General features: G+C 40.9%; 1 protein-coding gene across 1 annotated transcript in view; it reads right to left on the reverse strand.

The window, feature by feature from the left end:
• The window catches only part of IQCC (IQ motif containing C), a 258336-nt gene that overhangs the window by 180731 nt on the left and 50253 nt on the right, over nt 1–27352 (reverse strand). Inside the window, exon 2 of the mRNA XM_044082574.1 lies at nt 17179–17322. Coding sequence (XP_043938509.1) covers nt 17179–17322 — 144 coding nt within the window. The remainder of the gene's footprint in view (nt 1–17178; nt 17323–27352) is intronic.

Genomic DNA, 27352 nt, shown 5'->3' on the forward strand with positions numbered 1-27352 from the left:
AGTGCAGAACTGTGAAAAGTTAACCCAAAAAATATACTAATCAGCGCTCTATTTCCAGATTGTTTGAGAAGCACTCTTCAGTCAGAACACAAGGAGATTCTAACAGTGGTATGCAGGAATTTACAAATAGGGACTATTTTTAAAATCAGCAAGCCTTGAAACAATCAGATAACACAAAAGCTGTTAGACCAGTTTTATCAACTTTAACACCACCATAGGAATGGGGGGTACCAATTTCAGAACAGATGAGAGAACAGAAAACAATGCCAGCATATATATAAATAATTCAGTCAAGCAAAAATGAAGACGGTGCAGAACTCTGAAAAGTTAAACAAAAAATATACAGTGCAGAACTTAAACCAAAAGATATACTTATCAGTGCTCTGTCTGCAGGAAACTAATAGGCCGAAATCCACAGCTTACACTCCTGGTGGCTGCCCCAAAGAAGCATACATTTAACATGTAACCCCAAAGAAAGAAACAAGGTCTGACACTATAGCATGTCTGTACTGCACTGTAAAGGAATTCACTGCTTTTTGGAAGAATAGTTAGTACCACGTTGTAAAGAGGAGTGGATTTACCACACATTTCTTTACCTTTTTCTCTACCCCTGAGTGGGCTGCCTATCCTGGTTGTCTTTTCCAAAGGGCCTCCTTTGGTTAAACTATTCATACTTTCCTTTCATGTAAAAGGGACACTGTTTTGTACAACAGCCCCAATTGTATTTTGGAAATGGACAGGAAAAAATCTGCTTAAGCAAATATAAATTTCCCAGTTTCTTCCAATGTGTGTTTTTTTTAAATATCTCCTGGGAAGTGGTCCAAGCAACACAGATTCAACCATACGGGCAGCCCTAAACGAAGCATGTCAGAGTGTGTGTGTGTGTGTGTGTGTGTGTGTGTGTGTGTGTGTGTGTGTGTATATATATATATATATATATATATATATATATATATATATATATATATATATATATAGTGTGTGTGTGTGTGTGTATGTGTGGTAAGAACTGCAGCTACGCTTCTACTGCTAACATTTACTGCACCACAACCACATTTAATGGTATTCTTCCCAAAGTTGAGGGCCATCTGGTCCAGCTAACAAATTCCAATGCCTCATCACAGATATGCCGTATCTTCTATCTGCCTCAGTGTATCATCCTCATCCTTTAGCGTACAGAGCTGGCAATTTAAGGTCCTGAAGCCAGGATGGCAGATTTAAGTATATTATTTTCAAAAGCCTAACACAAAATGTCTGTGCATATCATTAGATGAGGTATTTAGACCTTCATCCAGTGATACCATTGCTGGGCTGACAGAAGGTTTCTTATACAGGTATTTTTATGAGTAGCTGGCATTATGCAGAACTTGTTATACTTTGTAGCTATCAACCTAACCTCCTCTAGCTCCAACAGGTTTGTGTAACTTTTCTAGCATTCAGAGACCACCTTACAAAGTTCGTTCATCGAGTTAAACATCTCTCTCTAGTATGGTTCTGCTAGTGGAATGACAAAGTGCCTGAGGAACAAAACAACCACAGTCAGCTGCTTTCTGCTAAATGTGTTCATGCAAAGACAAACCAGGAATGACAATTACTGTTGTAAGTATACAAATTAGTCATACTATGTATGAGCAATAAACTATTACATCCCACTACATAAGAGGGGGGCATCCATATATTAAGCAAGTAATTGTATCCAACATGGTCGGCAGTATTGGGCAATTCCAGACTACCCAATGGTATCCTGAGAGCAGATTCGACATCAGACTCTGGAAGGTTAAGTATTGCCCAATACTGCATACACAGGAAGGTATCAGAAACAGGAAATGAGCTACCTGCATCATCACCAAAAGTTTTTTTTTTTTTAATTATAAAATAGTTAAAAATGTTTGTTTTGGTATTGATGTTGATTCTGAATAGTTCTTCTACCAGCAGCCAGCTGTTCAGTGAGCCAAGGCAGATGCTTGGGTAAAAAGGCTGTCCTTTTAGAAGGCTATACTAATTCTGCATCAGACGTAACATAATTGTTAAAAAAAAACATAAAAATATAAAGGAAATTTACAATGTGCAGTATAAATTTCAGCAGACATTTTGTTTTCACAGGCATCCTTCCCTATATACAGAACAATCCACACAATAAAAAACAGAATATTTTTAACACATACAAGGAAATGCTATGCAGATAGCATTAAACACCATGATAGCACTATTTTTCTTTAAAAATTTTGTGGAGATAAAATATTACTTTATCTGAAAAAATATCAGAACAGTGCTCTTTAAATGTGTCTAGCGCCTTTACTTTGAACCTGTGCGTTACGTACAAAGCACCTACTGCTTCCATGCTCTTTACTTTCTTTAACAGAGAAGAGAACTTTTTTATCCTTTTAAGCATGAAGAGAACTTTTTTTATCCTTTATAAGTATTTCTGCATAAATTAATCCGTTTCCTTTCCTATATCTAATTCTGTCAAACTGAAATTGTTGTCAAACGTATTATTTTTGTCATATATATTATTTTCCTTTATTTCTTGCCTTGTTACATCGTACGTTGCAATTTTATTTATTTATTTTGGTTTATTTATTTATTCTGGGCTCCCACATTGAAAATTAGCTGCCACGCTTTACTGATAATGACATCGAGATGTCAGCCAAGTCAGTTCAACCCATTTGTCACCCATTCTTGCACAAACTAAGACGATGTGTGTCTTAATCTACACAATCACAAAGAAAATATAGTATACTATTAAAATTAATGTGAAGAATATAGCCATCACATGACATGCACTACTGAGAACGACAGCAGTGCCACATGATAAAATTCTGGAAAACAGAAGTGTTATTCACACTAAAAACAATACCACCAGTAACTCACAAGCTGTGTCCGTAGAAACAAAAGTAATAAAAACAGGAACCAAGAAGAACACAACCACAACAGCCAAAGTCTCCAGGACCAGTCTTTACTTAGCGCACAGAGAAACACAAGCGCATTCACAATAGCTTCATCAGGTGTAATGAAAAAGCACTACTTAAACACACCTTATATACAAAAATAATAGTCACATGACAAAAGCAATTAAAAGAGTAACAACTATAAGCATATATAAGACAATTTTAAAAACATACATATACATTTTATATCATAAAACAACTTAGAATAACATATATAGGACAAAACATACATATACATTTTCTATCATAAAACAACTTAGAATAACCTTCATAGTAATGCATAAGTTTACTAAATAAAAAATATCTCCTTAGAGGTTTTGATTTTAACCTCGGTCTAAGTGGTACACTTTCGTTTAGCCCACTGTCTACATTTGCTCTCATCCTGACAATCCAAGCAAACTCAAGTTCCTCTGTTTTATGCCTCACATCTCCTATTCTAATACTATCAAAAATTCTCCTAACAACTAAAAACTTAAAACTGTATGATGAGTCTGTATCATGAATATGTTTAGCCAGGGCATTTACACAATTAGACTTACTTGTGTGATAAATATGTTCCCTTATTCTATCTTTAAAACGCCTGTCAGTCTTACCTATATAAAATTTACTGCATTTCTGACAATACGCAAGATATACCACATGTTCTGTTGTACAAGTGGCAAAAACAGTAAACTTATACAGCTTCTTTTGATCTGGATGGTAAAAACCACCCTCTGTGTCCAAAAACTGACAATAATTGCATTTACCACACGGTGTAGTACCTATACCTTCCCTATGACATTCACTAATCCTAGGATAAAACAATTTCATTTTCAAAGATTTACTATTCCTAAACATGAACCTCGGTTCAAGGTCCACATATCTGGCAACTTCCTCATCTGTAGTAAGAATATTCCAATGCTTCCTTATTATTCCCATATATTTAGCTACATTAGATGTATAACATAAAGGGACCTTTAGCCTAGCTCCATGCATGTGTCTGTTCTGACTATAGTCAACAGAAAACAGATTTGCTTGTTAGGTTATTAGAAATAGTACTGGAGCATAATGTTTTTGTTTTTGACCAACAATACTACAAGCAGTGCAATGGCATAGCTGTGGGCACGGCCTGTGCCAGTAGCTATGCCAATGCAGTTATGGTAGCATGGGAGCTAAACTGTGTACTCCAGGGTCCTTATAAAGAGTTTGTGTTGTTCTATCGAAGGTTTGTTGATGACCTTTTTATCTTATGGGGAGATGCATCTGAGCAGTTTGAAGAATTTTTTGTGTATCTTAATAACGCTACCTGCTATCTGCACTTTACTTGTAACCCTTCTGTGTTTGATATTGAGTTTTTAGATGTTAAGGCTACTAAGGAATATACAGGTGAAATTATAACAAAATTATATAGGAAAGAATGTTATGTGAATCATCGGCTGCACAGGGAGAGTTCACATCCTCCCTACGTCTTTAGGAATGTTGTACAAAATCAGATTTATAGGGCTTCTAGGCTGAATGTAAGAGAAATTGACTTTGAACAACGTGTCAATATAGCGGTTGACCATCTTCGTGATAGGGGCTATGAAGAACATATCATTGTACCCAATGTAGCAGCAGTGATTAAAGAGAGGGGTACAATTTCAGCCACCTAACCCAGAACGAAGCACTAAAGGTGCAGGCGTGTCCATATTCATTAAGGATATCCACACCTCCAGGCTAGTTGCACAGCATAATGCATCCGAGATTAACCAAGTGCAACTAACTCTGGGCAAGACTGCAATCCAAACTGTAGCTTGCTACAGACCCCCACCATGCCCCAGGATTCCCACTCCTCATTTCTTGATACACTGGAAAGTATTAGGGTACAACCCAACACCTTAATAATGGGCGATTTCAACTACCCCACCATTAACTGGCAAAACTACTCATGTACCAACTCTTTTGCTCAACGTTTTCTAGAATTCATAAATTCCAACGCCGTGGATCAACTTATTCAGACACCCACCAGGAGCAGCAATATCCTAGACCTGGTCGTTACCAACATGAGAAACCGGTGTTCCACACCAGAGGTCAATTCCTCGTTGGTCAGATCCGACCACAAGCTAATCAGCCTAGACATCCACATCCCACCCCCACCCACAATTAGGGAAACCATTGTAAAAAACTTCTCCAAAGCCAACTTCACACTTCTTAAGACAGAAGTGGCAAACTTCACGACACCCATGCAGATGGACAAATCGAGGCATGACTGCTGAATCCTACACAAATACACTTTATAAGCACTTACATGAGTGCATGGATCATGCTATCCCTAATAGAACCAAGATGTTATCCTCCAAAAAAAGGAAGCCAATCTGGTGGTCCTCTGCCATAAACAAACTCTACAACAGAAGAACGAAACTGTTGCAAAAAAGAGTGAAATCCCATGACTGGAGGAACTCCCTGGTCAACCTCAGTAAGAAGCTGAGATCCCTCATAAAATACTCCAAAGCTAGTTACGAAAACAAAATTGCCACTGACTCTAAAAACAACCACAAAGCATTCTATAGCTATGTCAAGAATCTCAATGGGAACACTCAGATCTGCTCTGAGTTACAGCACAATGGCACTAAATATACAGAACCAACTGATATTGCCAACATCCTAGCAGATAGGTTCAGTGCTAACTTTACCCCCCTCTCACCCCCTAGAGGGCCCATCTCTATACCGGAAGAATGCAAAGTTCCTATAATCACAGCTGGACAGGTAAAAAACACACTCTCCAAAGCCAAGAACACAGCATCCATGGGACCTGACAATATCCCAGGCTGCGTTCTACACGAACTACAGAATGAACTGGCACCCTACCTAAGTACCATGTTCAATCATAGCCTCACCTCAGGCTTTGTACCCACTGAATGGGGCACCGCAATGGTTATCCCACTCCACAAAGGTGGAGCCACGACGGACCCCGGGAACTACCGCCCCATTAGCCTGACGAGCCTGGTCTGCAAGGCCATGGAACGTATCATCATGGAACTCATAAACAAAGACATTGGTAATCTCCAAACTCTGCACCCTACCCAGTCTGGATTTGTAAAAGGCAGATCATGTCTCCTAAACCTGACTGACTTCTTTGAAGCAGTCACCAAAGCCATAGATGAGGGTAAAATGGTTCACACAGCTTATCTAGATCTCGCCAAGGCTTTCGACACCATCCCCCACTCTGGAATTATAGATAAGCTCACTAAAGCACTGGTTTAAGCACTTGGGCTTCAGGCCAGTTATTTTACGTTAAGAAGGATTGCGGTCTGCACTCTTGTAGGAGGAGATGCTGGACTTTGCCCTTCTGAGCAGGGAATTTCTGGTTAAAGGCTTATAGTGCCTGCATATTCTAACTGTTTCTTACTGAAATTGGTACACCTTGTTTGCTGCAGCATAGACTAGATCCAGGCCTGCTGAATCTAGCTTTGTTTGTATGCTTGTTGTTTATTTCCCTGAAACGCTAATTCTACCTAAAACGCGGCCTTTTAGCACTTCTGTGGATCCCTAGTGATATCTGCATTGCTTACTGTACTTATTTCCTTGTTTCACTTGAAAGAAAGTTACTGTTTGTCGTTTTTGCATTTAAGTTACCTGTAACACATTGCATTTAAGTTACCTGGCACTTGCTCACTAAAGCAATTATATAAGTCAGCTCTAAAAAATTAAAAGCACTACACCCTCACAAACTCCCCTTGAGTACCTTGTTCCCCATTGGCCCTTTTTTTCAATTATAAAGGAATTCCCAATACTATTCTAGCATGTCCAAAGGTCAGTTGTCAATCTCCTCTCCAGTCCAGCTGGTGAATCTGGGAATCTTGAGGCAATGTTACAACTGCCTCATGTACACAGACAACTCTCTCCTCCTCCCAACAAATTCCAACACATGTGAGAGATGCAACCATATAGCCAAACTGGAGGCTAAGCTCTCTCAACTAAGTACTGGCGTAACCAGTCAGGAGGAGAAGGAAACCACACTCACTACAATTCCAGTCTCACATAGACCTACCACGACAACAAACCAAACACATAAACACACAAAAACATACTCGGAGGCTCTAAATAAAAATCTGCCTAAGCAGCAGAGACCTCCAAAGCAGACAACCAAGCAACCGCTACCCCAAAACAAAACACGTGCAACACATAGCTCACAAAGCCAGTGTGCCAAACAGTCACAGCCCTTAAGGCTAAACAACACACCTGATACACTTGTAATAGGTGACGCTATCGTCAGGCACACTGACGTCCCGCTCACCAGGCTGAACAAGGAGAAGGTCACGGTGAGCTGCCTGTCGGGCGCTAGGATCCGCCACATAACACAAGCACTCAGGTCACTCCAAGGCAAGTACAAATATGACTCAGTCATTGTCCATGCTGGTGTGAATGACCTGAGACTTACCTCCCTGGACTACATGAAAAGAGACATAGAGGAGCTCTCTGAGCATGTAGCCCAGGCCGGTATGACCCTGACCTTGAGTAGCATCTTACCCTCACCAAGAATGATGCCACAATATGAAGACAAGATGATCAATTTCAACAACTGGCTTAAGTGTTGGTATCATTCAAAGGGGATCCAATGCCTGTCAGCCTGGGATGACATGCTCGACAAGCCACGATGCTTCGCTAGGGACGGCTTGCACCTGTCACACCTGGGCTTTCGGATATTGGCAAAGGCTCTTGCTACCCCCATAGTGCCCTTTTTAAGCAAGGCTCAGAAGACAAACCCACCTCCATAGGTATCACAAGGGATAAGAAACTAAGAGTAATGCTACTCAATGCCAGAAGTCTAAACCTCAAGATGCACGCACTCGAAACTCTCCTTAGCATGGAGAACATTGATATCTGTGCAGTAACAGAAACCTGGTTCAAGGCTCCCAAGAGCACCCCAGCACTACCAGGTTATACCTCATACCATGCTTTTCGGCCCCAAAACTTGGACCGAACCACAAAAGGAGGGGAGTATCAATATCCGTCAAAGATACCCACACCTCCAGGTTGGTGGCACAGCACGAAGCATCAGAGACTATCCATGTGCAACTAACAGTGGGTAAAACTGCCTTCCAGTTTATAGCCTGCTACAGACCACCCTCCCAAACACAGGAACCCCACTCGGCCTTCCTGAGAATACTGGAAAATATGAAGGTCTCTCCAAACACCATTATACTGGGCGACTTCAACTACCCAAACATAGACTGGGAGCATTACTCTAGCTCCAACACCCTAGCCCAAAGGTTCCTAGAATTTATAAACTCAAATTCTATGGAACAACTTGTTACCACTGCCACAAGAGGGGAAAACATACAGGATCTGATCATCACCAACATGGGGACACTATGCTCCAGACCAGAAGTGTATCCCTCACTGGTAAGATCAGACCATAAACTAATCTCACTGGATATTCACATCCCGACCCCACCCCCTGCCCAGAAAACCACAGTGAAAAACTTCTCTAAAGCAAATTTCACACTCCTCAAAACCGAGGCGAAATCCTTCAAAGCCCCCGGGCCTGTGGAAAATACGGCCCAGACCACAGAATCCTTTATAAACGCATTCTATGAACACCTTCAGGAATGCATGGATCATGCAATCCCAAATAAAACCAAGACCCAATCCTCCAAAGGCAGACGTCCTGTCTGGTGGACCCCAGCCATAAACAAACTATACAATAGAAGGAGGAAGCTACTACATGATAGAGCAAAATCCCAAAAAGGGAAGGCATCTCTGATCAGTATTAGCAAAAAACTACGGGCACTCATAAAATCGTCTAAGGCCAGCTTCGAGAGAAAAATTGCACAGGACACTAAGGATAATCACAAGGCTTTCTTTAGTTATGTTAGGAACCTGGGTGGGAATTCCCAGATATGCTCAGAATTAGTCCAAAATGACAAAAAATACACCGAGCCCACAGACATTGCCAACATCCTAACTGACAGGTTCAGTGCAAACTTCTCCCCCCCCTCCCCACCAAAAGGGCAAACATCTATCCCAACAGAGTGCTGCCCCCCTGACATCTCAGATGCTCAGGTAAGAGCCGACCTCTCCAAAGCAAAAAACACAGCATCAATGGGACCAGATGGTGTCCCGGGCTGCGTCCTACATGAACTCCAAGAAGAGCTAAACACAAACATAAAACTACTGTTCAATCTTAGCCTTACTACAGGATATGTACCCAAAGAGTGGCGTACAGCAACAGTGGTCCCTCTCCACAAAGGTGGTGCCTCAACGGATCCTGGAAACTATCGCCCCATAAGTCTGACTAGCTTGGTCTGCAAAGCTATGGAAAGGATCATCATGAACCTCATAAATAAAGATATTGGGGACCTACAGACACTGGATCCTACCCAGTTTGGCTTTGTTAAGGGCAGATCCTGCCTCTTAAACCTGGTCGATTTCTTTGAAACAGTCACCAAGGCCATTGACGAGGGAAGGTGGTCCACACAGCCTACCTGGACCTCGCAAAAGCCTTCGATACAATACCCCACTCGGGCATTATAGATAAGCTCACCAGCTTAAATATAAACCCCTATGTCACTAGATGGGTTGCAAACTGGCTCAAGGACAGAACCCACATGGTTAGAATTGCTGGAGCCATGTCAGACTCCAAACCAGTTACAAGTGGCGTCCCACAAGGCTCAGTCCTGGGACCTCTCTTGTTCGGTATATATTTCTCGGAGGTACAGGCCAACATGGAAGGACTGTGGCTGACCAAGTTCGCAGATGACTGCAAACTGGGCGCCATAATCAACTCTACAGCCGACACAAGCATCCTCCAAAAGGGCCTCATAGAAACAGACAACTGGTGCCAGAGCCAAAAAGTGTATAGTCATCCCCTTTGGCAAAAACAAAGTGCCCACAAATTACCACATAGGTGGTAATCCATTAAGTACAGAAGAAGTCATTAGGGACCTGGGGACCCAAGTTGATAGCAATCTCTCATTTGACAACCACGTGGCCAAAGTGGTTAGAAAAACATTTTATATAGCCCAACTAATCATGAAGGGATTCACATCTAGATCAGGGGAGGTCATCGTGCCTCTTTACTCATCCCTCATCAGGCCCATAATTGAGTACAATGCCCCTTTTGGGATGTACCTTACCAGACACCTGCAGCAACTGGAAAGACCCCAAAAGTACCTCACCAAGAGGATCAAAGGGCTCAAACAGATGCCATATGCTACCCGGTTAAAGAAACTCCAGCTCTACTCAGTGGCATACCGCCTGCTCAGAGGCGATCTGTGCCTGACATATAAAGCCATGTCCAACCCGGAATTAATGGACATGCTGCACCTCAGAAAATCCAAATCCCATCGAGCTACGCGCTCGAGAGACTTGAACCTCAGCACTGAAATAAAGAGGACATGCTGGAGGGATAGATTCATAACCCAGAGGCTCCCTTCACTCTGGAATAAAATCCCAGTCCAGGTTAGGCAGAGTCCCACACTGACTCTCTTCAAGAGGAATCTTGATGAGTGGATGGGAGATCGTAGGTTTACCCCGGCTATCACTTCTGTGTCACTGTTAGACAGAGGCACAGTATACTAACCTCAAAAAAAGGCATAGCAAAATTAATTTAAAATGGGTGGCGAAAGCCAAACACACTCTGGCTAGGCTTATAAATGCCCTAGGGCAGATAGCCTAGTATGAACCTATGAACCTATAAACTAGGTATAAATCCCTATGTCACAAGATGGGTTGCCAACTGGCTCACGGACAGAACCCACACTGTAAAAGTAGCGGATTCCAAATCCGACTTCAGACCAGTGACAAGTGGAGTACCACAGGGTTCAGTCCTGGGTCCTCTCCTGTTTGGTATCTACTTCTCTGAAGTGCAGGCTAACACAGAAGGTCTTTGGCTAACAACGTTTGCAGATGACTGCAAACTAGGAGCCATAATCGAAACTCCTAACGATGTGGACAAACTACAAAAGGGCCTCACTGAGACAGATACCTGGTGTCAAAGCCATGGCCTGAAGCTCAATGCCAAAAAGTGTATTGTCATCCCCTTTGGTAAAAACTCTGTACCCATGAACTACCACATAGTTGGTAGTCTACTTAATGCCGAAAATGTGATAAGAGACCTTGGGACACAGGTGGACAGTAGTCTCTCCTTTGATAATCACATCGCCACAGTGGTCAGGAAATCCTTCTACGTGGCTCATCTCAGCATAAAAGGATTCACATCCAGAAAAAAAGAGGTCATTGTTCCCCTCTATAATGGGTCTAATGAGTGATGAGTAGAGTGCAATGCTCCTTTTGGTATGTACCTCACAAGACATCTACAACAACTGGAAAGACCACAGAAATACCTCACAAAGAGGATTACTGGCCTCAAACAGATGCCCTACGCAGACCGTCTCAAAAAACTACAGCTTTACTCCATCGCATATCGCCTACTCAGGGGCGATCTCTGCCTAACATACAAAGCTATGTCAAACCCAGAGCTGTTGGACATGCTCCACTTAAAGAAATCCCAATCCCTCCGAGCTACACGCTCTAGGGACCTAAACCTTGTCACCACAATAAACAGAACATGCTGGTGGGATAGATTCCTGTCCCAGAGACTTCCCATACTTTGGAACAGACTACCTATCTATGTCAAACAGAGCTCCTCATTAGCACGCCAAGAAAAATCTTGATGATTGGATGGGAAATGGGAAATTCACCCCAGGGATCACTTCTGTGGCTCTGCTCGACAGGGGCACAGGAAAATAATTTTCTTGGGTGGCAAAAGCCAGGGTACATTTTTTGGCTAGGCTTATATAGGCCCGAGGGCCAATAGCCTAGTACCTACCTATATACCTATAAGAGCTCAACCATATTTCTCTGATAGGAATACTAGTTCATCTAGTACAGGGACTGTAGGAAGGAACAGAGACATGCATGGAGCTAGGTTGAAGGTCCCTTTATCTTATACATCTAATGTAGTTAAATATATTGGAATAATAAAGAAGCATTGGAATATTCTTACTACAGATGAGGAAATTGCCAGATATGTGGACCTTGAACCGAGGTTCATGTTTAGGAATAGTAAATCTTTGAAAATGAGATTGTGTTATCCTAGGATTAGTGAATGTCATAGGGAAGGTATAGGTACTACACCATGTGGTAAATGCAATTATTGTCAGTTTTTGGACACAGAGGGTGTTTTTTACCATCCAGATCAAAAGAAGCTGTATAAGTTTACTGTTTTTGCCACTTGAACAACAGAACATGTGGTATATATTGCGTATTGTCAGAAATGCAGTAAATTTTATATAGATAAGACTGACAGGCCTTTTAAAGATAGAATAAGGGAACATATTTATTACATAAGTAAGTCTAATTGTGTAAATGCCCTGGCTAAACATATTCATGATACAGACTCAGCACACAGTTATAAGTTTTTAGTTATTGGGAGAATTTTTGATAGTATTAGAATAGGAGATGTGAGGCATAAAACAGAGGAACTTGAGTCTACTTGGATTGTCAGGATGAGGGCAAATGTAGGCAGTGGGCTAAACAAAAGTGTACCACTTAGACTGAGGTTAAAATCAAGACCTCTAAGGAGATATTTTTTATTTAGTAAACATATGCATTACTATGGAGGTTATTCTAAGTTGTTTTATGATGTAAATTGTATATGTATGTTTTGTGCTATATATGATAATCTAAGTTGTTTTATGATATCAAATGTATATGTATGTTTTTAAAATTGTCTTATATATGCTTATAGTTGTTACTCTTTTAATTTGTAATTGTTTTTGTCATGTGACTATATTATTTTTGTATATAAGGTGTGTTTAAGTAGTGCTTTTTCATTACACCTGATGAAGCTATCGTGAAAGCGCTTGTGTTTCTCTGTGCACTAAGTAAAGACTGGTCCTGGAGACTTTGGCTGTCGTGGTTGTGTTCTTCTTGGTTCCTGTTTTTATTACTTTTGTTTCTACGGACACAACTTGTGAGTTACTGGTGGTATTGTTTGTAGCATAAATAACACTTCTGTTTTTATTACTTTTGTTTCTACGGACACAGCTTGTGAGTTACTGGTGGTATTGTTTTTAGTATAAATAACACTTCTGTTTTTATTACTTTTGTTTCTACGGACACAACTTGTGAGTTACTGGTGGTATTGTTTTTAGTATAAATAACACTTCTGTTTTTATTACTTTTGTTTCTACGGACACAACTTGTGAGTTACTGCTGGTATTGTTTTTAGTATTTCTATTTTGCTTTGTTTTCTTTACCTCCTTACTCACAATGACGGCTAATGTTGAAGGTGTGGATGCTATAGTGGAATTGGACAGCTGCCCTGATAAGCTTGGCATCACTGGTAATAGGCTTAATAACTTTATACATGACTTTAAGCTTAAAACCAATCCCTTGTTCAACTGCTCCATGTTAGAAGCAAATGGGTCTGAAGAGACTGTTGACATAATAACTTTAAAAACGCAGTTGTTTGTCCTTGAGAAAGATTTATACAAGATGAAACGCAGTCAGTATCAGCGTTTACATTTGGAAGTTTGTTTGGCAAAGAAAATAATACCTAGGGGCTTACGTGTTCTTAAAATGCCCTCTTACACCAATGGTGATGATGTACTGTTGATGGAATGGCAGAAGCTTAATTTGCAGACTAGTTTCAGCTATCTTAGAATATTGATAACTGCTGCAAAAAGGGAGATTGACAACTTGATACAAGCTGTTAATATCAAGTATGAAGAGTTACTTAAGAACTATCCTGATACGGTACTTGAACCTTATTTGTCAGATTTAATTAATTCCCTGCAAGTATATGAAAACAAATTGTTAAAAGGCAAGATCTCTAAGATCTGCAGAGATCGCAAAGGTTTCTAGCTGAGTAATATCTTCACTTTGCCGAGAACTGATGATTTGTCGGCTGCCAACTATATCAGAGTATCTTTTACGCAGGCCAAAGCAAGCGTTACTGTGGCAACACAGCCAACAACTAGTAATACGAGTTGTACTGACAATGTGAATGGGCGTGTTGTTTCATCAGCGCCCAATGATGTCACTACGCAAAATTCCAACTCTGCAAATAAAGAACTAGGTACACGACATAAGGTTGTTGTCACGACTGCTTTAGTACATTCGGATTCGGACAAGGTGAGGCAGAATGTGACAGAGCATATCAACGATACAGATGTCCCTTTGGGGGAAAATCAATTGAACTTTCCATTACCGGTGAAGGAACAGAAAGTTTGGAATCAGGAGCGTGGGCGTCAGAGCAGGAACAATGTGAAACGCAAATGGGAAGGTACTGTGAATCAACAGAATACCATAAAGAAAGCCTTTATAAATGTGAAAAATGTTTAGTTTGCAATCTTTCGAATATTGTATTAATGGAGACAGAATTAACAGTCCTAAGTAAAGGACTATCTTTTATAATCTGTTGTCTCAGATTATACTGAAGTGATTTTTGACATTAAGAGATTTACTAGAAACTTGATGTTGAAAATGATGTATAAAGATCACAGTGATACTAATTTTGATTCCCAGACATCTAGAGGGTTTGGTGTTTAAGAAACCAAGTACTTTTGTACCCAGATTGAACTCTTTAATAACTGCTTTTGAAAAACTGTGTGTGCAGGACATATATGACCTTAATTTTAAAGGCAATGTGAAACAATTTTAAAATGGCTAATTTATCTAGATATGAAAGGTCATCATTGAGAGGTCTGGAGATGAATGCCAATATTATCATCAGACCGGCTGATAAAGGTGGACCCATTGTGGTCCTAGACAGGGACAAGTATGTCATACAAATGAATGAAATCTTAGCAGATGCTTCTTTTTTATATGAAAATTACATTTGTACAATTGACTACTATTATGTATGATATACAAATTTATTTGAAATGTTTGCATGAAATGGCGTTTATTGATGATGATTTACTTTCCTATTTTTAGTTGCCAAACCCACTGTACCTTTAATACAGGGTCTACCTAAACTCCATAAGAATAGGTTAGATCCACCTCTAAAGGCCAATAGTTTCAGGCAGGAACTGGAGCACTGAGACAGTTTCCATTTTTCTTGAAAAGTATTTAAGACCTGTACTGGATAATTTACAACATATTCTTAGGGACATAGAACATTTTCTAGGAGACTTATATGGTTATACATCTAAAAACAATTTGAAGAGTATGTTTATAACTTTAGATGTTGTCTCCTTATTTATGATGATTCCCAACCATGAAGAACTTTTGAGCATAAATACATTTTTTGAAGAATTACTGTGACTATAGTCAACAGAAAACAGATTTGCTCATTAGGTTATTAGAAATAGTACTGGAGCATAATGTTTGTTTTTGACCAACAATACTACAAGCAATGCAATGGCGTAGCTATGGGCACGGCCTGTGCCAATAGCTACGCCAGTGCAGTTATGGTAGCATGGGAACTCCACTATGTACTCCAGGGTCCTTATAAAGAGTTTGTGTTGTTTTATAGAAGGTTTGTTGATGACATTTTTATCTTATGAGGTACATCTGAGCAGTTTCAATAATTTTTTGTATATCTTAATAACACTACATGCTATCTATGCTTTACTTGTAACCATTCTGTGTCTGATATTGAGTTTTTAAATGTTAAGGTTACTAGGGAATATACAGGTGAAATTATAACAAAATTATATAGGAAAGAATATTATGTGAATCATCGGCTGCACAGGGAGAGTTCACATCCTCCCTACATCTTTAGGAATGTTGTAAGAAATCAGATTTATAGGGCTTCAAGGCTGAATGTAACAGAAACTGACTTTGAACAACATGTCAATATAGCGGTTGACCATCTTCATGATAGGGGCTATGAAGAACATATTATTGTACCCAATGTAGCAGCAGTGATTAAAGAGAGGGGTACAAGAGCTCAACCATATTTATCTGATAGGAACACTAGTTCATCTAGTACAGGGACTGTAGGAAGGAACAGAGACATGCATGGAGCTAGGTTGAAGGTCCCTTTATGTTATACATCTAATGTAGCTAAATATATGGGAATAATAAGGAAGCATTGGAATACTCTTACTACAGATGAGGAAGTTGCCAGATATGTGGACCTTGAACCGAAGTTCATGTTTAGGAATAGTAAATCTTTGAAAATGAGATTGTGTTATCCTAGGATTAGTGAATGTCATAGGGAAGGTATAGGTACTACACCGTGTAGTAAATGCAATCATTGTCAGTTTTTGGACACAGAGGGTGGTTTTTACCATCCAGATCAAAAGAAGCTGTATAAGTTTACTGTTTTTGCCACTTGAACAACAGAACATGTGGTATATATTGCGTATTGTCAGAAATGCAGTAAATGTTATATAGATAAGACTGACAGGCCTTTTAAAGATAGAATAAGGGAACATATTTATCACATAAGTAAGTCTAATTGTGTAAATGCCCTGGCTAAACATATTCATGATACAGACTCAGCACACAGTTTTAAGTTTTTAGTTATTGGGAGAATTTTTGATAGTATTAGAATAGGAGATGTGAGGCATAAAACAGAGGAACCTCTAAGGAGATAGTTTTTATTTAGTAAACTTATGCATTACTATGAAGGTTATTCTAAGTTGTTTTATGATGTAAATTGTATATGTATGTTTTGTCCTATATATGTTATTCTAAGTTGTTTTATGATATAAAATGTATATGTATGTTTTTAAAATTGTCGTATATATGCTTATAGTTGTTACTCTTTTAATTTGTAATTGCTTTTGCCATGTGACTATATTATTTTTGTATATAAGGTGTGTTTAAGTAGTGCTTTTTCATTACACCTGATGAAGCTATCGTAAAAGTGCTTGTGTTTCTCTGTGTACTAAGTAAAGACTGATACTGGAGACTTTGGCTGTCGTGGTTGTGTTCTTCTTGGTTCCTGTTTTTATTAGAAGTGTTATTCATGTTAAGAACAGACTAGCTTTCTGGAGTTCATAACTGGTAATTCAAAAATAGCAGTACCAAGCCCCAGCTAAGTGATCCAGGAATTTCAAAAGTAACTTGAAGAAATGTTTTGTCAATTGCATATCATCTGGCACATAAGTTGCTCTTTTTAGCTAGGTAAAATATACACCTATCTTATATACACTGGTTGGAAACACGCACACATGAACACTCACCAGCTGGATGCACTGCTCGTGAAACATACGTGAGTAATGACATTATAGCCTGTAGCTGCAGCCTCTGTAAATTAAATGTTTTACTGAGAATGTCTGCTTAGAACAAACGTTTAATTATAACTTACAGTCTTATAGAATGAAGGTATAGGGATGAAGGCTCCTCTCCAGCACAGACTGTCACAATTTCCTTCAATGTCCGTTACGACACCTGCATATTCTTCAGTTAAACTTTGAAAGTGCTTTCTTACCAAGTAACCACGGACATGAGCCTGTAGAAGAAAGACTAGCATAAGAACATAAGGGCTACAACAGAATCAGCAGAAACATGGAAAAAATAATACAAAAATGTCTGAAACATAAATGCAGAACTGATTGTAAAATAAGACGCATGGCACCAATACTTTCTACTTTCAGTACAATGCACACTAGTGTATTTAACTATGTTTGTTTATTTTATACAAATTATTTTTACTGCAAGTGGGATTCAAAACCTGGAGAAAAAGGAAGAATCAAAGACAAACAGCAAACATTAGGCTGAGTGGTTATAGGATCCGAAGTTAACCCAACAGATGAGGAAATGGGAAAACTGAGTGGGCCAAATACCCCCCCCCCCCATCTGCAGAAAAAGATCTATCCAAGATCCATAAGACTCCTTAAGGCAGATTTCCATCAACATTCAGGGGTACAGGCAGCTAGATACTATCACAAAAAGCAGCAAGTGTAACACAGAAAACCAGTCGTACACAGGACATCAGTCCACTGCTGGACATACACTCACACAAATACTGCATTGACACCCACAGACACTATGGGGCATCACCAGTCCATCTAACCAGGTGTCTTTGGGATGGAGGAGGGGAAAAGTGAAAACCACAGCAAAAACCCATAAGAACATAGAACGTGCAAATTCCACATAAAAGGCACTGACAGTCAGCATCCAAACAAGAGACACACACTATGAGAGAGTATTGCTAACTCCTGAATCACTATTACTGCCCCATGCTTTGGCTCAGAGGTGGTCAGCTGACTCTGCCTGGCAACAAGCATAGTAACAACTATCTTCTAAGGGATTTGTTCCTTAGAACCTCGGACTGTCATTCGGTACAGCACGATGATCAACTGTCTGCCGAATCAAATAATGCCAAATGCCCTGACTCCAGCTTCCTTCGGAATCACATATAATATGAACAGTGCAACTCTAGCTTCTTAGACAAATCAGTTGAAAATGACAAAGCTAAGTTTTGAACAAAAAAAGAGTACATCAATTAAAACAATACACAGACAGCACACTCATTAACAAATAGATGTTCTTATTACACAGGTGCAATCTGCACGGTATCTTACTAAATTTAATTTGGACCTCGTCTGCACAGCCAAAGCAAGAGATGCTCTGGTCAGACCACCAAGCCGACCATGTGCAGAAAATTACAGTTGTAAACTGCACTGAAATTCCTTAAACATTCTCTATAGGCAGAAAAGTTCTGAAGATTTATGTACTCAGACTGCTGATTTCCCTTCAAGTGGCTGTACAATCAGCAGTCAAAGTATAGTTGTGGAAGGGAGGCAGAGCTTTGTGAAGTTGGCCAGCTGTTGTATCCTAGGCAGGATGCAGCCCACATAGTCAAAGGCTACTGCAGCAGCAGTGAGAATGATGAACATCAAAAGTTATGAGTCCTTACCATATCTCTGAATCTGTGAGTAGAGCTACAGCTGTAGGACAGGGAGGCCTGATGTCTTGTGTATTAGGATAGTTCAGCACACAAACCTTTCCCAGGCTGCAAAACCCTGCTCTTAACTGTCACAACACAGACCTTGCCAAGTGAAGGATGAATAAAAAGCCAAAAATGCGCATAGAGTCTTCTTTTTACATCATATGATTAAGAAATAATTCTCATCAATGATAGGAATTATTTCACAACAGCATTTCCCACTCCTACCCTAAAGATATTGCTAATGTACTTTGCGAGCCATTTCAAGCCTAGTCAATCTCCCTTTTGGTGCTTGAATTAACCTAGCCCATTTGGTGTTAGATTCGCCTTACCTAATCCATAGATTTTGTACAGATTCACACCAGGAATAATTACAGCTTCACAAATTACTGAATCTCTTTCTCCTCATAAGGTTATTAAGAAACGTGTCCTAACTGTATTCTCTAGACTTAAAATACCACCTCTATAGTCCTAAACAATACACCTGGTTGCTTAATTTACAGTGCCAAACACACCCTCTCTGAACTCACATTAAACTGTTCATCTTAAGCAAAAGCCGCAAGGTATGTTCCTGAGGTACAGAAAACTCTATTATTATACCCCTCCATAAAGGGAGTTCCACCTCATATCCCATGAACTACAGACCTATTGGCCTAACAAGCCTAATTTGCAACGCCCTAGAAAGTATAACATCTGATTTCAAACGCGACAGTGTAAAAATTGTATTGCTCAAGACATATAACAATGTGGTCTTGACAAAGGGAGATCATATCTTCTTAAAGAGGTAAATTTTTTTGAGAATGTTACTGAGATTATAGATAGTGGCCATGTAGTTCATACAGTATACCTAAACTGGCCAAGGCCTTGGGCACTACTCCCCAAGCTGGAACCGTAAACAAGTTTAAAGGCCTAAATGTAAACCCTTATGTTTTAAGATGGATAGCAAACTGGCTAAAAGATAAAACTTAATCAGTTCAAATAGCAGATGTCACCTCAGAAAGCAAAAATGTCACCAGTGACATTCCTCAGGGCGATGAACTGGGATCCCCTTTGTTCAGCATCGTGACATTCCTCAGGGTGATGAATTGGGATCCCCTTTGTTCAGCATCGTGACATTCCTCAGGGCAATGAACTGGGATCCCCTTTGTTCAGCATCTGTTTCTTAGATTAACACACCACTAAATCACACACATAGCTAACTAACCTTGCTGATGACTGCATGATGGGTGTTGTTGTTCACTCCATATTTCATACCATGTTACTACAGCAAGGTTAAACCACATACCTCTAAAATGCCCTCCTGATGGCAGGAGATGCCCAAATAGTGGGTATTAGTCTCTTAACTGTGATCCATGGACTCATTCTGCCTTGTAAACTCTATGAATCTAAAAATGAAACTACCTGTAATGTTATGAAAAGGAATAGTTCACAGATGACCAATTAATGGCTTTGAAGCTGTCAATTTACACAAGAAGGTTGTGCATACAAAGTTTTTTACAGAAAGTGCTTTAGGGTGGCCTTACACTGTTTTGCCAGAGTTCTCATAAAAAAATGCAATATGAAAGTCACTGTTAAGAAAACATTTTATCTACCAGCCTTTAGCAAAAGAAACAAAATCAGTTGATTGTCTTTTCTTATGGAACTTGTCTTGTCTACATGGTAAATGAGGTCTCCATGTAAATCTATGTAATGAATAAGATGCCCTTCCTTGTTTAAAGCACCATGCAGTACTGACTGGTTTACATAATTTTTTTGCAGCTTCTATAGCATGATGAAGGAGTTAGCATATAGGGAAGCTCTTGTTTTATGAATGACCAGGTAAGGTGAGATCATAAATAGACCTGGCTAGGGTAACAGCCACTTGAAACAATGTCTTCTAACACTGATCAAGATCTTCACATCAGGGGTGGGAGGTTGGCATAATGGTTTAGGTGTTTGCCTTACAAATACACAGTGCAGAGTTTGATTCTCATATGGGGTAATTGGCTAGGCTTAAAATAGCCTACAATGGCACTTTGCTTAGTACTAACCTATGAACCTATAAACACAAGAGACAGGTTTTGATTCTGACCTTTACGTTACTGGCTAGGCTTAAAATGACCCTTCAGGGAAGTTAGCCTAGTACTGAACTATGAACTACCAACTCCATGGTAGTAGTACAGTGGGGAAAGAGCAAGTTCTTAATCTCCACTGAACCGCCATCTTGGCTTTACTGGATAAACTCACTCAGACTGCCACAGATTGCTGAGGAAAAGTTGCTTGTTTTTGCTTTCTTGTACTTTGTATTGTTTCACTGCCTTCTTAACATTTTGTATATTGTGGTTTATAGGGACCTAAACATTGTCACCACAATAAACCGAACACGCCGGAGGGATAGATTCCTGTCCCAGAGACTTCCCATACTCTGGAATAAACTACCTATCTATATCAAACAAAGCTCCTCATTAGCACTCTTCAAGAAAAATCTTGATGATTGGATGGGAGATAGGAAATTCACCCTGGGGACCACCTCTGTGGCTCTGCTCGACAGTGGCACAGGAAAATAATTTTCTTGGGTGGCAAAAGCCAGGGTACCTTTTTGGCTGGGCTTGCATAGGCCCCAGGGCCGATAGCCTAGTACCTACCTATGAACCTATTTTCTTTACACCGCATTTTACTTGTAGTCTGCTTTTAGTTGCCTTTAAACTAGGAAAGGGACCACAGCTGTGTGTCTTACAGGCTCATAGGTTCATAGGTGTTTACTAGGCTAACGATCACAAGGGCCTTTTTAAGCCTAGCCATGCATCCCAAATCTCTGACAAGTTCTGATACCCTTGATAAGTGTAAGCATGAGCCTGGGAGATGAACCATTTACAGGTTACCTCTGTCCATTAGAGACATAGGCGCCAAACCAGGGATGAATTTCAAGTTTCCCATCCAATTGTCCAAGTTGCACTTGAATTCGGTTAGGGAGGAACTGTGCTTCACATGGATGGGGAGCTTGTTCCATAGACGGGTAGTCTCTGGGATACTAACCTATCTCTCCAGCAGGTCCTATTTATATCACAGGCAAGGTTTAAGTCTTTAGAATGGGTCATTCTGGTGCTGTTTGTTTGTTTGCATAGGACATATTACTTATGCCCTGTATTCTTTTAGTGAGGAACCTCTGTGGACGTTCCAATTGTTAGATATGCTTGGTTAGGTAAATACCAAAGGGGGCATTGTACTCAATGACAGGTCTGATGAATGCCGAATACAGTGGAACAAAGACTTCCTTGGACTTAAAATGCCATACCTCTGTCTATAAGTTGCTCAACATAGAATGATTTCCTCACCACTGTAGACGTGATGATCAAAGGCTAGATTACTATATCTGTGTGTGTCCCTAATTCTCTGACTACTGGCTCAACTCTAAGGGGTGTGTTGTCAATATGATAGTTACCAGGGATGGAAGACTTCCCAAAGGATACTATTATGCATTTCTTGGCATTTAGTTACACATTAATTCAATTTTTCCTCACCCTCCCACCTTGGTATTGTTGTGTTTTTAAACTAATTGTCTTTCTAGCTGCCTGCTCCTTATGTCAGTTTAATCACACATTTCCTTCTCCCTCCTCTTCCATTGGCTACTGTGAGTAAGCACAAAATGATCACTTTGTGAAATCACTCCCCCTTCAGCTATGTAAATGTATTGGCCATCCCACTGAATTCTATACAGCCAGTGTACAATGTGCCCCCCCACCAACTATCTTGCTCTTTTAAAATTAGTGGCTCCCCACTTAGCTAAAGTTACCACATTCTTTCATATCTAACTGCTCAGTGCACATTGCAACTGTTAGGGTATTAACCCATTTTTTTCCACCTTACATTTAAAATCTACACCATCTACTCCAAGACCACCAATTATTGGAGAACCCATATTCTGCCTCTCAGTTGTGATCTTGGGATCATTGCTTCTGTTTGGCTCCTGGTGAGAGAAGGAGCACAAGGACATTATTTCCTGGAGACTGTTGATCACCACAAAGACTAATAACTGCGTCATAGGTGCCAGCTTGGAACTTGTCCTTATGTTTTACTCCTGGTGAGGGAAGGAGCAGAGTGCATTGATTCCTGACTTGTTTCTGATTGGGTAGTGAGTCTCTGTGTTGGACCTTCCCTATTCATCTAGTTGCTATATAAAAGTTATTTACAAGGAAAATGTTACAACAAGCCTACAGACCCTTGCATCATCTGGGGCAAGACTACCCAACTATTAACTGCGAATCATATACAACAACAACAAGCATACAGGCACAGAGATTCCTGGATTTTGTAAAAAAAACTCCCTCGAACAGATTGTCAATACAACTAAGAGTAATGCTACTCAACGCCAGAAGTCTAAACCTCAAGATGCACGCACTCGAAACTCTCCTTAGCATGGAGAACATCGATATCTGTGCAGTAACAGAAACCTGGTTCAAGGCTCTCAAGAGCACCCCAGCACTACCAGGTTATACCTCATACCATGCTTTTCGGCCCCAAAACTTGGACCAAACCACAAAAGGAGGGGGAGTATCAATATTCGTCAAATATACCCACACCTCCAGGTTGGTGGCACAGCACAAAGCATCAGAGACTATCCATGTGCAACTAACAGTGGGTAAAACTGCCTTCCAGTTTATAGCCTGCTACAGACCACCCTCCCAAACCCAGGAACCCCACTCGGCCTTCCTGAGAACACTGGAAAATATGAAGATCTCTCCAAACACCATTATAATGGGTGACTTCAACTACCCAGCCATAGACTGGGAGCATTACTCTAGCTCCAACACCCTAGCCCAAAGGTTCCTAGAATTTATAAACTCAAATGCTATGGAACAACTTGTTACCACTCCCACAAGAGGGGAAAACATACTGGACCTGATCATCACCAACATGGGGACTCTATGCTCCAGACCAGAAGTGTATCCCTCACTGGTAAGATCAGACCATAAACTAATCTCACTGGATATTCACATCCCGACCCCACCCCATGCCCAGACCCCACCCCATGCCCAGAAAACCACAGTGAAAAACTTCTCTAAAGCAAATTTCACACTCCTCAAAACCGAGGTGGAATCCTTCAAAGCCCCTGGGCCTGTGGATAATACGGCCCAGACCACAAAATCCTTTATAAATGCATTCTATGAACACCTTCAGGAATGCATGGATCATGCAATCCCAAATAAAGCCAAGACCCAATCCTCCAAAGGCAGACGTCCTGTCTGGTGGACCCCAGCCATAAACAAACTATACAATAGAAGGAGGAAGCTACTACATGACAGAGCAAAATCCCAAAAAGGGAAGGCATCTCTGATCAGTATTAGCAAAAAACTACAGGCACTCATAAAATCGTCTAAGGCCAGCTTGAAGAAAAATTGCACAGGACACTAAGGATAATCACAAGGCTTTCTTTAGTTATGTTAGGAACCTGGGTGGGAATTCCCAAATATGCTCAGAATTAGTCCAAAATGACAAAAATACACCGAACCCACAGACATTGCCAACATCCTAGCTGACAGGTTCAGCGCAAACTTCTCCCCCCCCCTCCCCACCAAAAGGGCTAATATCTATCCCAGCAGAGTGCTGCCCCCCTGACATCTCAGATGCTCAGGTAAGAGCTGCCCTCTCCAAAGCAAGAAACACAGCATCAATGGGACCAGACGGTGTCCCGGGCTGCGTCCTACATGAACTCCAAGAAGAGCTAAACCCAAACCTAAAACTACTGTTCAATCTTAGCCTTACTAGAGGATATGTACCCAAAGAGTGGCGCACAGCAACAGTGGTCCCTCTCCACAAAGGTGGTGCCTCAACGGATCCAGGAAACTATCGCCCCATAAGTCTCACTAGCTTGGTCTGCAAAGCTATGGAAAGGATCATCATGGACCTTATAAATAAAGATATTGGGGACCTACAGACACTGGATCCTACCCAGTTTGGCTTTGTTAAGGGCAGATCCTGCCTCTTAAACCTGGTTGATTTCTTTGAAACAGTCACCAAGGCCATTGACAAGGGGAAGGTGGTCCACACAGCCTACCTGGACCTCGCAAAAGCCTTCGATACAATACCTCACTCGGGCATTATAGATAAGCTCACCAGCTTAAATATAAACCCCTATGTCACTAGATAGGTTGCAAACTGGCTCAAGGACAGAACCCACATGGTTAGAATAGCTGGAGCCATGTCAGACTCCAAACCAGTTACAAGTGGCGTCCCACAAGGCTCAGTCTTGGGACCTCTCTTGTTCGGTATATATTTCTCGGAGGTACAGGCCAACATGGAAGGACTGTGGCTGACCAAGTTCGCAGATGACTGCAAACTGGGCGCCATAATAGACTCTCCAGCTGACACAAGCATCCTCCAAAAGGGCCTCATAGAAACAGACAACTGGTGCCAGAGCCATGGCCTCAAGCTAAGCGTCAAAAGTGTATAGTCATCCCCTTTGGCAAAAACAAAGTGCCCACAAATTACCACATAGGTGGTAATCCATTAAGTACAGAAGAAGTAATTAGGGACCTGGGGACCCAAGTTGATAGCAATCTCTCGTTTGACAACCACGTGGCCGAAGTGGTTAGAAAAACATTTTATATAGCCCACCTAATCATGAAGGGATTCACATCTAGATCAGGGGAGGTCATCGTGCCTCTTTACTCATCCCTCATCAGGCCCATAATTGAGTACAATGCCCCTTTTGGGATATACCTTACCAGACACCTGCAGCAACTGGAAAGACCCCAAAAGTACCTCATCAAGAGGATCAAGGGGCTCAAACAGATGCCGTATGCTGCCCGGTTAAAGAAACTCCAGCTCTACTCAGTGGCATACCACCTGCTCAGAGGTGATCTGTGCCTGACGTATAAAGCCATGTCCAACCCGGAATTAATGGACATGCTGCACCTCAGAAAATCCAAATCCCATCGAGCTACGCGCTCGAGGGACTTAAACCTCAGCACTGAAATAAATAGGACATGCTGGAGGGACAGATTCATAACCCAGAGGCTCCCTTCACTCTGGAATAAAATCCCAGTCCAGGTTACGCAGAGTCCCTCATTGACTCTCTTCAAGAGGAATATTGATGAGTGGATGGGAGAACGTAGGTTTACCCCGGGGATCACTTCTGTGTCACTGTTAGACAGAGGCACAGTATACTAACATTGAAAAAGGGCATAGCAAAATTAATTTAAAATGGGTGGCGAAAGCCATACACACTCTGGCTAGGCTTATAAATGCCCTAGGGCAGATAGCCTAGTATGAACCTATGAACCTATGAACCAACCAGGGTGCAAACATACTGGATATAGTCCTCACTAATATGGGAGAGGGCTGCACACCTCTAGTTTTATGCATTCTCTGGTAAGGTCAGACCACAAAATGGTCTCCTTTGAGGTAAAAATAAAACATGGAAGCCCAGCTAACCCTAGAATATTCAGGAACTACTCTAAGGCTAACTTTCTACTATTAAGTGATAACCTGGCAAAATTTCAAGCCCCCATAAACCCTGAGAATACTGCTGCCTACCCTGAGCTGTTCACAGAATCCCTGTACAAGCATATTAATAGCTGTATAAACGCAGCTGTACCCAACAGGAAGAAGTACAGCACGAACTCAAAAAACAAGCCACCCTGGTGGAATCACAACATCAATAGGGTGTATAACAGAAGGAAGAAACTCCTGGCAAAACTTAAGAGATGTAGCACCCAGTAGGAAAAAAAACACTCTAATCAAACTAAACAAACACAGAGGACAAATAAAGTCTACCAAAGCCAAATCTGATGTAAATTTGGCTCCCAGGCCAAGGACAACCACAAGACACTTTCCAGCTATGTCCGCAAATACACGATTGTATACAGAGCTTAATGCTAATTAAGCCACCTATACTGAGTCACAAGGTATAGCCAACAAAATCAGCTTCAGCTTTACCCGTCTTTCCTCCATTCAACCTTCCCTAAGAAAATACCATCAAATATAACTCCCCTTACTATCACTAGGGAGCAAGTCCTTAATGTTCTCTCTAAGGCCAGGAACACTGCATCTATGGGCCCAGACTATATACCAAGAGGCCTTCTATAAAGCATGAAAGATTACCTATCAAGCACTCTGGAAATGCTATTTAACTGTAGCCTCCATACAGGCTTCATGCCTCATAAATGGAGAACAGCAACAGTAATCCCTCTGCACAAAGGTGGTACATCTACAGATCCTGGAAATTACAGACCCATAAGTCTCACTAGTCTCATATGCAAAGCCATGGAAAGAATTATCATGGAAATGATCAATAATGACATAGGAAACCACTAGACACTGGACCCAATCCAATCTGGTTTCGTCAATTCCCCTCTAAAAAGAGGTCAGTCATAAGCGAAATCCCTCAGGGATCGGTCCTGGGACCACTCTTTTTTCACATTTACTTTTCTGAAATCAAGGCCAATGTCAATAGCCTCTGGCCAACTAAATTTGTGGATGATCACAAATTAGGAGCAGTCATAGAATCCTCAATGACGCAAATGTTCTCCAGGAAGGGCTGACACAGAGAAATAACTGCTGTCAGAGTAATGATGAAACACTGGGCAAAATACTTAAAGGCTGTGCAAAC

Source organism: Protopterus annectens, chromosome 1.part1, assembly GCF_019279795.1.
Source record: "Protopterus annectens isolate FY-2018-M chromosome 1.part1, PAN1.0, whole genome shotgun sequence".
Taxonomy (NCBI): domain Eukaryota; kingdom Metazoa; phylum Chordata; order Ceratodontiformes; family Protopteridae; genus Protopterus; species Protopterus annectens.